Source organism: Tubulanus polymorphus, chromosome 6 (genome assembly GCF_964204645.1).
Source record: "Tubulanus polymorphus chromosome 6, tnTubPoly1.2, whole genome shotgun sequence".
Lineage (NCBI taxonomy): Eukaryota > Metazoa > Nemertea > Palaeonemertea > Tubulaniformes > Tubulanidae > Tubulanus > Tubulanus polymorphus.
This window is the reverse complement of record NC_134030.1, coordinates 22,909,422-22,923,260: the sequence shown is the minus strand read 5'-3', so window position 1 is coordinate 22,923,260 and position 13,839 is coordinate 22,909,422. Positions and strand designations below refer to the sequence as shown.

The following is a 13,839-nucleotide window of genomic DNA, read 5'->3' as shown; positions in this document are numbered from 1 at the left end:
GTGGGGACGACGCTGTTTTTTAGATTGTTATCTCGGAGACTGAAACATGAATGAACTGTTACCTCGTAGTAGATATATCTTCATGAAGTGCTATCAGTAGTAAAATACATCAATTACATCGCGTTACGTGTTAGTCAAGTTTTTGAGGAGTTCCACAGGGATGTGTTGTGAGGGTAGCAGTATTTTTCTAAGAGACACGAATGAACTGTAACCCCGTAGTAGATATACCCTCGTCGAGTTCGAAACACATTCGCTCCGGTGAAACCTGATCAGAATTCTATTATAAATCCACGTGTACTGAATCACTTGTAGTTTCTTTTTTCGCCATATTTCAGAATTATGCGCGAAAATCGTCGCAACAGCGCGCCGAGATTCGTGCTAGGGTCACCAGGGGGCAGTGTGATTCATGCTAAGGTCACTAGGGGGCAGTTCGATCCGTGCTGAGGTCACCAGAGGCAGTCTTATTCGTGCTAAGGTCACCAGGGGGCAGTGTGATTACAATACGACTTAAATGCACTAAGATAGAATATTTCTTTTGATATTTATGTTTGATGGCGGTGAGGGGAGGGGGGAGCGGTGAGGGGATGGTCGGGATCGGAATCACTTTAAAACATCAAATTAAAATATTTTTCATATATTTTCAGGTTTAAAGTGTAACGGATTTCAGGATGGAACCGTACAAAGTGATCGAGCATTCGATCGATAACAAAACATACATCAGCAAAATACTGAACCAACATCTCGGTAATCAGAACCGGCCACCAGACGTCGCCACCGGCGTTAATCCAAACGATCAATACGAATCGTTCTACCAGGGGGCGCGGTATGCCACCGGATTAGTATCCTACCCGATTGTTACTATCCTGGGTATAACGGGTAACGCGTTGAGTTTAGTGGTTCTCAGTCGGAAGAAGATGGCCACATCGACTAACGTGTTCCTGTCGGCGCTGTCCGTATCCGACCTGATTAAACTCGTCACCGATTTCATGTATTTCCTCGTATTAGCCATCGATCAATACGATACCAAAACCGGAAACCGCGCTTTAACGCTTCTATATCCGTTTGCTCATTATATATTCAATATGGCGGTTTGTATAACGGCTTGGTTGACGGTGTCTGTCTCGGCGGAGAGGTATATCAGTGTTTGTCATCCGACTCGGGCGATCACTTTATGCACGATACAGCGAGCCCGCATCGTCTCGGCGTCCGTGTTCATACTTATGGCTGTACTAGCCATACCCAGCGGACTGAGATACCAACGAGTTCTCAAAATCTCGAACATCACGAATCAAACTTGCTGGGAAGTGGAACCGACGGAACTGGGTCGCAATCAACTGTTCATCACGGCGTACATGTGGGTGCAAAACTTACTGCGTTCGATCATACCTCTTTTCGTTCTGGCGATTCTAAATTCGTTGATTATCTACGCCCTGTTTCAGTCGCGTATCAAAGGTAAACAACAGTCTTCCAGAAACAGAATTACGATGATGTTGATCGCTGTTGTAATTATCTTCCTAATTTGTATCACTCCCGACGCTATTATGTCGTTTTTTAAACTCGGTTATTACGACGCTAACCCCCTGGTGCGAGGAATCCGCGAATTCACCGATCTGTTACTGGCGATAAATAGCGCCGTCAATTTCATTCTTTATTACACGTTCAGTTCGATGTTTCGAGATACGTTTTACGAATTGTTCGGCTGCAGGTGCGCGTTCGCTAAAACGACGACAGAGGGCAGCACGTCGCCGGCTAAATTGTTACGGCCGGATAGCCACGAGCGTAACGGTGTCGATAGTAGTCCGGCGCGTAGTCCGGCTCATCGGCAAACATCGCTCAGAATAACGAACGGACCGCAGACTTACTTGTGATCGTAAAGTCACCTCGCTTACCGCAGTCACGTTAACTGTTTTGAAATTGCCGCTAGATGGCACTGGATGCCACACCGGAACATGTTTGTTTTGTAATAAACTCGCGAAAAGAAACCGACACCGGTTAGCGAGTTATTTGACCTAAATGAACTGATCAAATGTCTAGCTCACGAATCTAACTTGTAACGATCGTAGCTATCTAAGTTTCGGATTTGTCATTAAATTCAATAGATTCGATAATAGCATCGTTAATACACCGGATAAGATAAAACAGATGCATTTCGTGTACATAGAGTCCGCAAACCGTATTCTCAATGTTTTAAAAGAAAAATTAGTTGCTTTAAAGATTGTAATCAAAAATAATAATTATAATAATAATAATAATAATAATAATGTTGATAATGATCATGAATAATCAATATCGTTGAATGCTTAACTGATTGAAGTTAATTTATTACTAATTGTAATTAGTTAATCATTATGATAATTAATGTAAATTTTAGGTAGTAAATATATATATGTATATATGTGTGTATCTATGTAAAATGGTGGTTTAATGTGAAATACATAGAACGCGATAATGTGATATATATAATCAGGGAGTCATTTTCAATTTTCAATGTTGTTCTTTGTTTTTTAAAGTAAATTCTAATTCGTAGATTCGGGTTTTAATTCGATGTACAGTCATTGTATCGATTACATAGAGACGCAGCAGTAGTAAATACAAACATCAAGAGAAACAAAGAGAAAAATTGTAAAATATCGGAGCCATAAAACCAGAATTCGGTTTCATTTGACTCTATAATCCTTGTTAGGGTCAAATCGGGTCTTGAGTTAACACTAAAGCGCCCCCTGAGTTTCATCTTTAGAACTAAAACTATGCGTGCGGTGCGTGTGTGCGTGTGGACAGTGCGAGTAGTTGAAATGTATCATATTTCTGTGCCTTCAATCGTGAATACCCTATACTAGAATCCCGGTGTAAATGTTTCTAAAAATCCGTTTCGTATTTTCTGTCCGACCGAATAAACTTTAATTCTTCATCTTTTAGAAATTGTTTGTGTCATTCAGAAATCTCGTCCCGTCAGTTTGTAAGTTTGGATGATCAGTTTTTGAAAGTGTGCTGTTAATGTTTCGTGTCCGGTGTTTTAGAAGTTAATTGTGATAAAGTATCGAATGTATGTCGAATGTTGCATGGTCCACCGTAAGATTATCGGGGAACTAGAACCCAGGCTGAAGGTTGAGGGGGATGGAGATTGATAGTGACTGATACTAGGCTGCAGACTGATAAAAATGAAGATGAAATTTTCAAAAAACAAAATGTCGTTGGTTCACTTTATCACCCTATGACGTCAGTGGTATGTTTGTATGAATGTAACATGTCCTAACACTATTGGATTTAATTTCAATATTACCCATACGCGCCCGATATCCACAAAGGCATTCCTTTCAAAATGGCGTCCCACACATAACGACTCGTAATCATTCAAACATAGATATGGCTGCCTCTACGAATTCACCCCATGACGTCATCAATCGTGTTTGTACATATCTGGCTCATGATCAAAAACAGGGCTGTGAATTGGATGATGATGATGATGTATATATTATTGTATTGTATCAAATTAAAAAGCTGTGTTCATGATATTATACGATATTATACGATATTACACGATATTATGATATTATATGATATTATACGATGATTCTGTGTATATAAACTATTTCAGCCTTACTGAAAAATACGTTGTGTTCAGTTCATTTAATTTTCTATCTGATTGGTTAATAAGCTCGATCCCGCAATCTGATTGGTTAATAAGCTCGATCCCGCAATCTGATTGGTTAATAAGCTCTATCCTGCAATCTGATTGGTTGATAAGCTCGATCCCGCAATCTGATTGGTTAATAAGCTTTATCCTGCAATCTGATTGGTCTGGGGAATCCATCCTGCAATCTGATTGGTCGCTGCGTTCTATCTTGCAATCTGATTGGTCTGGGGAATCCATCCTACAATCTGATTGGTCGCTGCGTTCTATCCTGCAATCTGATTGGCTACAATCTGATCGGTCAAGGGCAGTTATACGTTGCGTCATCAGAACAAATCTGAATCACTATTTTACAAAAGAAGTTTGAATTCGATGTCGCGACAAATTGATCAACTAATTATAACGGAGTAATCCTCTTTGGGAAAATACATGTATACGCATGCGCAGTGAGATGTTCAATCCTGATTGAGAAATTCCATAAGATCACGTGGTATATGTCTGACAGTCTTTTCTTCGTCTAACAGATAACCCGAAAGAATAAAGAGACGACCGAATTAATGAATTTGCAGTTTTATTGGTTCCGATAATCGATACTCGAGGATCCGTTTGATAATCAAGTTAACAATTAACTGACACTTATTTCTCCTCGAACCATTCTAGTCGGTTATTTTTCACCAAATTTTGAGCAAAGACCCAGTTCCACGATTCTGGATCCAGTTCAACGATTCGGGATCCGGTTTCACGATTCGGGATCCAGTTCGACAGTTAAGAATCCAATTGAAATATGGAAAATCTATTTGATTAGGGTTCATAGTTTTTTTTGGTGTGTCTCCAAGAAACTGATTGGTTAAAACTGCCGGGTATTAAACAAGGGTATGTTCTAAGCATAGAGACGATACTGTAAACTTGTGAAGCTGTTTAAAGTTCGGCTCTTCATTTTGGGCGCCCAAACCTAAACCACAATCGAAACCTGAACGCAAACCTAGACGACCGTATTGTAACAAAGGCCACCGATTTTACACGTGAAACTCAACGTGTATTTGCAGTGTCTGAATGTCAAGGTCAGATCGACGTAAAAGTATTAGATGATGAAAAACATTCGTATAATTTGAAAACATTTTTACTTGTTGAATTCATACATTTATTGATCTGATATATATTTCCACAGTTCTGCACTCAGTTCCACAGTTCTGAACCCAGTTCAACAGTTCAGGGTCCAGTTTCACAGTTCTGAACCCAGTTCCACTGTTCTGGGTCCAGTTTCACAATTCTGAACCCAGTGCCACTGTTCTGAACTCAGTTCCACAGTTCTGAACCCAGTTCAACAGTTCAGGGTCCAGTTTCACAGTTCTGAACCCAGTTCCACAGTTCTGAACCTAGTTCCACAGCTCTGAACCCAGTTCCACAGTTTTGAACCCAGTTCCACAGTTCTGGGTCCAGTTCTACAGTTCTGTGCCCAGTTCCACAGTTCTGGATCCAGTTCCACAGTTCTGCACTCAGTTCCACAGTTCTGAACTCATTTCTATAGTTCTGAACTCAGTTTCACAGTTCTGAACCCAGTTTCACTGTTCTGCACCCAGTTCTACAGTTGGGTCTAGTTCTGCAGTTCTGGGTCCAGTTCTACAGTTCTGAACCCAGTTCCACAGTTCTGAATCCAGTTTCACTGTTCTGCACTCAGTTCCACAGTTCTGCACTCAGTTCTACAGTTGGGTCTAGTTCTGCAGTTCTGGGTCTAGTTCTACAGTTCTGAACCCAGTTCCACAGTTCTGAATCCAGTTTCACTGTTCTGCACTCAGTTCCACAGTTCTGCACTCAGTTCTACAGTTGGGTCTAGTTCTGCAGTTCTGGGTCCAGTTCTACAGTTCTGAACCCAGTTCCACAGTTCTGAATCCAGTTTCACTGTTCTGCACTCAGTTCCACAGTTCTGCACTCAGTTCTACAGTTGGGTCTAGTTCTGCAGTTCTGGGTCCAGTTCTACAGTTCTGAACCCAGTTCCACAGTTCTGGGTCCAGTTCCACAGTTCTGGACACAGTTCCACAGTTCTGGACACAGTTCCACAGTTCTGGGTCCAGTTCTATAGTTCTGAACCCAGTTCAAGAGTTTTGAACTCAGTTCCACAGTTCTGAACCAATTTCCAAAGTTCTGAACCCAGTTCCACAGTTCTAAACCCATTTCTACAGTTCTGAACTCAGTTTCACAGTTCTGAACCCAGTTTCACTGTTCTGCACCCAGTTCTACAGTTGGGTCTAGTTCTACAGTTCTGAACCCAGTTCCACAGTTCTGAATCCAGTTACACGGTTCTGCACTCAGTTCCACAGTTCTGCGCTCAGTTCTACAGTTGGGTCTAGTTCTGCAGTTCTGGGTCCAGTTCTACAGTTCTGAACCCATTTCCACATTTCTGGGTCCAGTTCTACAGTTCTGAACCCTGTTCCACAGTTCCGGGTCCAGTTCTACAGTTCTGGGTCCAGTTCTACAGTTCTGAACCCAGTTCCTCAGTTCTGGGTCCAGTTCCACAGTTCTGGACACAGTTCCACAGTTCTGGGTCCAGTTCTATAGTTCTGAACCCAGTTCCACAGTTCTGAATCCAGTTTCACTGTTCTGCACTCAGTTCCACAGTTTTGAACCCAGTTCCACAGTTCTGGGTCCAGTTCTACAGTTCTGGGTCCAGTTCTACAGTTCTGAACCCATTTCCACAGTTCTGGGTCCAGTTTTTCAGTTCTGGACACAGTTCCACAGTTCTGAACCCAGTTCCACAGTTCTAAACCCATTTCTACAGTTCTGAACTCAGTTTCACAGTTCTGAACCCAGTTTCACTGTTCTGCACCCAGTTCTACAGTTCTTAACCCAGTTCCACAGTTCTGAACTCAGTTTCACAGTTCTGCACTCAGTTCCACAGTTCTGAACCCAGTTCCACAGTTCTGAACCAGTTCCATAGTTCTGAACCCAGTTCCGGAGTTCTGAACCCAGTTCCACAGTTCGGAACCCAGTTCCACAGTTCTGAACCCAGTTCTACAGTTCTGGGCCAGTTCTACAGTTCTGAACCCAGTTCTACAGTTTTGAACTCAGTTCTACAGTTCTGAATCCAGTTTCACTGTTCTGCACTCAGTTCCACAGTTTTGAACCCTGTTCCACAGTTCTGAACTCATTTCTACAGTTCTGGGTCAAGTTCTATAGTTCTGAACCCAGTTCCATAGTTCTGAACCCAGTTCCACAGTTCTGAACTCAGTTTCACAGTTTTGCACTCAGTTCCACAGTTCTGAACCCAGTTCCATAGTTGTGAACCCAGTTCCACAGTTCTGTATCCAGTTCCACAGTTCTGTGCCGAGTTCCACAGTTCTGAACCCAGTTCTACAGTTTGGTCCAGTTCCACAGTTCTGAATCCAGTTTCACTGTTCTGCACTCAGTTCCACAGTGTTGAACCCAGTTCCACACTTCTGGGTCCAGTTCTACAGTTTTGGGTCCAGTTCTACAGTTCTGAACCCAGTTCCACAGTTCTGAACCCAGTTCTACAGTTCTGGGTCCAGTTCTACAGTTCTGATCCCTGTTCCATAGTTCTGAACCCAGTTCCACAGTTCTGAACCCAGTTCCACAGTTCTGAACCCAGTTCCATAGTTCTGAACCCAGTTCCACAGCTCTGAACTCAGTTCCTCAGTTCTGAACCCAGTTCAACAGTTCTGAACCAAGTTCTACAGTTCTGGTCCAGTTCTACAGTTATGAACCCAGTTCTACAGTTCTGAATCCAGTTTCACTGTTCTGCACTCAGTTCCACAGTTTTGAACCCAGTTCCACAGTTCTGAACCCAGATCTACAGTTGGGTCCAGTTCTACAGTTCTGGGTCCAGTTCTACAGTTCTGGACTCATTTCTACAGTTCTGGGTCCAGTTCTACAGTTCTGGGTCCAGTTCTATAGTTCTGATCCCAGGCCCATAGTTCTGAACCCAGTTCCACAGTTCTGAACTCAGTTCCCCAGTTCTGAACCCAGTTCCACAGTTCTGAACCCAGTTCCACAGTTCTGAACCCAGATCTACAGTTGGGTCCAGTTCTACAGTTCTGGGTCCAGTTCTACAGTTCTGGACTCAGTTTCACAGTTCTGGACTCAGTTCTACAGTTCTGGACTCAGTTCTACAGTTCTGGATCCAGTTCTACAGTTCTGGACTCAGTTCTACAGTTCTGGATCCAGTTCTACAGTTTTGGACTCAGTTCTACAGTTCTGGACTCAGTTCTACAGTTCTGGATCCAATTCTACAGTTCTGGATCCAGTTCTACAGTTCTGGACTCAGTTCTACAGTTCTGGATCCAGTTCTACAGTTCTGGACTCAGTTCTACAGTTCTGGACTCAGTTCTACAGTTCAGGATCCAGTTCTACAGTTCTGGACTCAGTTCTACAGTTCAGGATCCAGTTCTACAGTTTTGGACTCAGTTCTACAGTTCTGGACTCAGTTTCACAGTTCTGGACTCAGTTCTACAGTTCTGGATCCAGTTCTACAGTTCTGGATCCAGTTCTACAGTTCTGGACTCAGTTCTACAGTTCTGGATCCAGTTCTACAGTTCTGGACTCAGTTTCACAGTTCAGGACTCAGTTCCACGGTTCTGGATCCATTTCTGCAGTTCTGGACTCAGTTTCACAGTTCAGGACTCAGTTCTACAGTTCTGGATCCAGTTCTACAGTTCTGGACTCAGTTCCACAGTTCTGGACTCAGTTCCACAGTTCAGGATCCAGTTCTACAGTTCTGGATCCAGTTCTACAGTTCAGGATCCAGTTCTACAGTTTTGGACTCAGTTCTACAGTTCTGGACTCAGTTCTACAGTTTTGGACTCAGTTCTACAGTTCTGGATCCAGTTCTACAGTTCTGGACTCAGTTCTACAGTTCTGGACTCAGTTCTACAGTTCAGGATCCAGTTCCACAGTTCTGGACTCAGTTCCACAGTTCAGGATCCAGTCCTACAGTTCTGGATCCAGTTCTACAGTTCAGGATCCAGTTCTACAGTTTTGGACTCAGTTCTACAGTTCTGGACTCAGTTCTACAGTTTTGGACTCAGTTCTACAGTTCTGGATCCAGTTCTACAGTTCTGGACTCAGTTCTACAGTTCTGGACTCAGTTCTACAGTTCAGGATCCAGTTCTACAGTTGTGGACTCAGTTCTACAGTTCTGGACTCAGTTTCACACATCTGGACTCAGTTCTACAGTTCAGGATCCAGTTCTACAGTTCTGGACTCAGTTCTACAGTTCTGGATCCAGTTCTACAGTTCTGGATCCAGTTCTACAGTTCTGGACTCAGTTCTACAGTTCTGGATCCAGTTCTACAGTTCAGGATCCAGTTCTACAGTTTTGGACTCAGTTCTACAGTTCTGGACTCAGTTCTGCAGTTGTGGACTCAGTTCTACAGTTCTGGACTCAGTTTTACACATCTGGACTCAGTTCTACAGTTCAGGATCCAGTTCTACAGTTCTGGACTCAGTTCTACAGTTCAGGATCCAGTTCTACAGTTGTGGACTCAGTTCTACAGTTCTGGACTCAGTTTCACAGTTCTGGACTCAGTTCTACAGTTCGGGATCCAGTTCTACAGTTCTGGACTCAGTTTCACAGTTCAGGACTCAGTTCTACAGTTCTGAATCCAGTTCTACAGTTCTGGACTCAGTTCTACAGTTCTGGATCCAGTTCTACAGTTCTGATCCCAGTTCCATAGTTCTGGACCCAGTTCCACAGTTCTGAACCCAGTTCCACAGTTCTGAACCCAGTTCCATAGTTCTGAACCCAGTTCCACAGTTCTGAACCCAGTTCCACAGTTATGAACCCAGTTCTACAGTTCTGAATCCAGTTTCACTGTTCTGCACTCAGTTCCACAGTTTTGAACTCATTTCTACAGTTCTGGGTCCAGTTCTACAGTTCTGGGTCCAGTTCTATAGTTCTGATCCCAGGCCCATAGTTCTGAACCCAGTTCCACAGTTCTGAACCCAGTTCCACAGTTCTGAACCCAGTTCCACAGTTCTGAACTCAGTTCCTCAGTTCTGAACCCAGTTCCACAGTTCTGAACCCAGTTCCACAGTTATGAACCCAGTTCTACAGTTCTGAATCCAGTTTCACTGTTCTGCACTCAGTTTCACAGTTCTGAACCCAGTTCTACAGTTCTGGACTCATTTCTACAGTTCTGGGTCCAGTTCTACAGTTCTGGGTCCAGTTCTATAGTTCTGATCCCAGGCCCATAGTTCTGAACCCAGTTCCACAGTTCTGAACTCAGTTCCCCAGTTCTGAACCCAGTTCCACAGTTCTGAACCCAGTTCCACAGTTCTGAACCCAGATCTACAGTTGGGTCCAGTTCTACAGTTCTGGGTCCAGTTCTACAGTTCTGGACTCAGTTTCACAGTTCTGGACTCAGTTCTACAGTTCTGGACTCAGTTCTACAGTTCTGGATCCAGTTCTACAGTTCTGGACTCAGTTCTACAGTTCTGGATCCAGTTCTACAGTTTTGGACTCAGTTCTACAGTTCTGGACTCAGTTCTACAGTTCTGGATCCAATTCTACAGTTCTGGATCCAGTTCTACAGTTCTGGACTCAGTTCTACAGTTCTGGATCCAGTTCTACAGTTCTGGACTCAGTTCTACAGTTCTGGATCCAGTTCTACAGTTCTGGATCCAGTTCTACAGTTCTGGACTCAGTTCTACAGTTCTGGATCCAGTTCTACAGTTCTGGACTCAGTTCTACAGTTCTGGACTCAGTTCTACAGTTCAGGATCCAGTTCTACAGTTCTGGACTCAGTTCTACAGTTCAGGATCCAGTTCTACAGTTTTGGACTCAGTTCTACAGTTCTGGACTCAGTTTCACAGTTCTGGACTCAGTTCTACAGTTCTGGATCCAGTTCTACAGTTCTGGATCCAGTTCTACAGTTCTGGACTCAGTTCTACAGTTCAGGATCCAGTTCTACAGTTCTGGACTCAGTTCTACAGTTCAGGATCCAGTTCTACAGTTTTGGGCTCAGTTCTACAGTTCTGGACTCAGTTTCACAGTTCTGGACTCAGTTCTGCAGTTGTGGACTCAGTTCTACAGTTCTGGACTCAGTTTTACACATCTGGACTCAGTTCTACAGTTCAGGATCCAGTTCTACAGTTCTGGACTCAGTTCTACAGTTCAGGATCCAGTTCTACAGTTGTGGACTCAGTTCTACAGTTCTGGACTCAGTTTCACAGTTCTGGACTCAGTTCTACAGTTCGGGATCCAGTTCTACAGTTCTGGACTCAGTTTCACAGTTCAGGACTCAGTTCTACAGTTCTGAATCCAGTTCTACAGTTCTGGACTCAGTTCTACAGTTCTGGATCCAGTTCTACAGTTCTGATCCCAGTTCCATAGTTCTGGACCCAGTTCCACAGTTCTGAACCCAGTTCCACAGTTCTGAACCCAGTTCCATAGTTCTGAACCCAGTTCCACAGTTCTGAACCCAGTTCCACAGTTATGAACCCAGTTCTACAGTTCTGAATCCAGTTTCACTGTTCTGCACTCAGTTCCACAGTTTTGAACTCATTTCTACAGTTCTGGGTCCAGTTCTACAGTTCTGGGTCCAGTTCTATAGTTCTGATCCCAGGCCCATAGTTCTGAACCCAGTTCCACAGTTCTGAACCCAGTTCCACAGTTCTGAACCCAGTTCCACAGTTCTGAACTCAGTTCCTCAGTTCTGAACCCAGTTCCACAGTTCTGAACCCAGTTCCACAGTTATGAACCCAGTTCTACAGTTCTGAATCCAGTTTCACTGTTCTGCACTCAGTTTCACAGTTCTGAACCCAGTTCTACAGTTCTGGACTCATTTCTACAGTTCTGGGTCCAGTTCTACAGTTCTGGGTCCAGTTCTATAGTTCTGATCCCAGGCCCATAGTTCTGAACCCAGTTCCACAGTTCTGAACTCAGTTCCCCAGTTCTGAACCCAGTTCCACAGTTCTGAACCCAGTTCCACAGTTCTGAACCCAGATCTACAGTTGGGTCCAGTTCTACAGTTCTGGGTCCAGTTCTACAGTTCTGGACTCAGTTTCACAGTTCTGGACTCAGTTCTACAGTTCTGGACTCAGTTCTACAGTTCTGGATCCAGTTCTACAGTTCTGGACTCAGTTCTACAGTTCTGGATCCAGTTCTACAGTTTTGGACTCAGTTCTACAGTTCTGGACTCAGTTCTACAGTTCTGGATCCAATTCTACAGTTCTGGATCCAGTTCTACAGTTCTGGACTCAGTTCTACAGTTCTGGATCCAGTTCTACAGTTCTGGACTCAGTTCTACAGTTCTGGATCCAGTTCTACAGTTCTGGATCCAGTTCTACAGTTCTGGACTCAGTTCTACAGTTCTGGATCCAGTTCTACAGTTCTGGACTCAGTTCTACAGTTCTGGACTCAGTTCTACAGTTCAGGATCCAGTTCTACAGTTCTGGACTCAGTTCTACAGTTCAGGATCCAGTTCTACAGTTTTGGACTCAGTTCTACAGTTCTGGACTCAGTTTCACAGTTCTGGACTCAGTTCTACAGTTCTGGATCCAGTTCTACAGTTCTGGATCCAGTTCTACAGTTCTGGACTCAGTTCTACAGTTCAGGATCCAGTTCTACAGTTCTGGACTCAGTTCTACAGTTCAGGATCCAGTTCTACAGTTTTGGGCTCAGTTCTACAGTTCTGGACTCAGTTTCACAGTTCTGGACTCAGTTCTACAGTTCTGGATCCAGTTCTACAGTTCTGGATCCAGTTCTACAGTTCTGGACTCAGTTCTACAGTTCTGGATCCAGTTCTACAGTTCAGGATCCAGTTCTACAGTTCAGGATCCAGTTCTACAGTTGTGGACTCAGTTCTGCAGTTGTGGACTCAGTTCTACAGTTCTGGACTCAGTTTTACACATCTGGACTCAGTTCTACAGTTCAGGATCCAGTTCTACAGTTCTGGACTCAGTTCTACAGTTCTGGATCCAGTTCTACAGTTCTGGATCCAGTTCTACAGTTCTGGACTCAGTTCTACAGTTCTGGATCCAGTTCTACAGTTCAGGATCCAGTTCTACAGTTCAGGATCCAGTTCTACAGTTGTGGACTCAGTTCTACAGTTCTTGACTCAGTTTCACAGTTATGGACTCAGTTCTACAGTTCTGGATCCAGTTCTACAGTTCTGGACTCAGTTCTACAGTTCTGGACTCAGTTCCACAGTTCTGGATCCAGTTTCACAGTTCTGGACTCAGTTCTACAGTTCTGGACTGAGTTCTACAGTTCTGGACTCAGTTCTACAGTTCTGGATCCAGTTCTACAGTTCTGGACTCAGTTCTACAGTTCTGGACTCAGTTCTACAGTTTTGGACTTAGTTCTACAGTTCTGGACTCAGTTTCACAGTTCTGGACTCAGTTCTACAGTTCTGGACTCAGTTCTACAGTTCTGGATCCAGTTTTACAGTTCTGGACTCAGTTCTACAGTTCTGGTCTCAGTTCTACAGTTCAGGATCCAGTTCTACAGTTCTGGATCCAGTTCTACAGTTCTGGACTCAGTTCTACAGTTCTGGACTCAGTTTCACAGTTTTGGACTTAGTTCTACAGTTCTGGACTCAGTTTCACAGTTCTGGACTCAGTTCTACAGTTCTGGACTCAGTTCTACAGTTCTGGATCCAGTTTTACAGTTCTGGACTCAGTTCTACAGTTTTGGACTCAGTTCTACAGTTCAGGATCCAGTTCTACAGTTCTGGATCCAGTTCTACAGTTCTGGACTCAGTTCTACAGTTCTTGACTCAGTTTCACAGTTATGGACTCAGTTCTACAGTTCTGGATCCAGTTCTACAGTTCTGGACTCAGTTCTACAGTTCTGGACTCAGTTCCACAGTTCTGGATCCAGTTTCACAGTTCTGGACTCAGTTCTACAGTTCTGGACTCAGTTCTACAGTTCTGGACTCAGTTCTACAGTTCTGGACTCAGTTCCACAGTTCTGGATCCAGTTTCACAGTTCTGGACTCAGTTCTACAGTTCTGGACTCAGTTCTACAGTTCTGGACTCAGTTCTACAGTTCTGGATCCAGTTCTACAGTTCTGGACTCAGTTCTACAGTTCTGGACTCAGTTCTACAGTTCTGGACTCAGTTCTACAGTTCTGGACTCAGTTCTACAGTTCTGGACTCAGTTCTACAGTTCTGGACTCAGTTTCACAGTTCTGGACTCAGTTCTACAGTTCTGGACTCAGTTCTACAGTTCAGGATCCAGTTCTACAGTTCTG

The 13,839-nt window shown here is 43.7% G+C and overlaps 1 protein-coding gene across 1 annotated transcript; it reads left to right on the top strand.

Annotated features, from left to right (window-relative positions):
• The first annotated feature begins 668 nt into the window (after positions 1 to 668).
• LOC141907860 (FMRFamide receptor-like) lies at positions 669 to 1,868 on the top strand. Its single transcript, XM_074797603.1, has one exon. The coding sequence runs from the start codon at positions 669 to 671 to the stop codon at positions 1,866 to 1,868; it is 1,200 nt and encodes a 399-aa protein (XP_074653704.1).
• The last annotated feature ends 11,971 nt before the right edge of the window (positions 1,869 to 13,839 follow it).

Coding starts and splice junctions, on each gene's coding strand:
- LOC141907860 (XM_074797603.1), top strand. CDS start 669: ATGGAACCGTACAAAGTGATCGAGCATTCGATCGATAACAAAACATAC.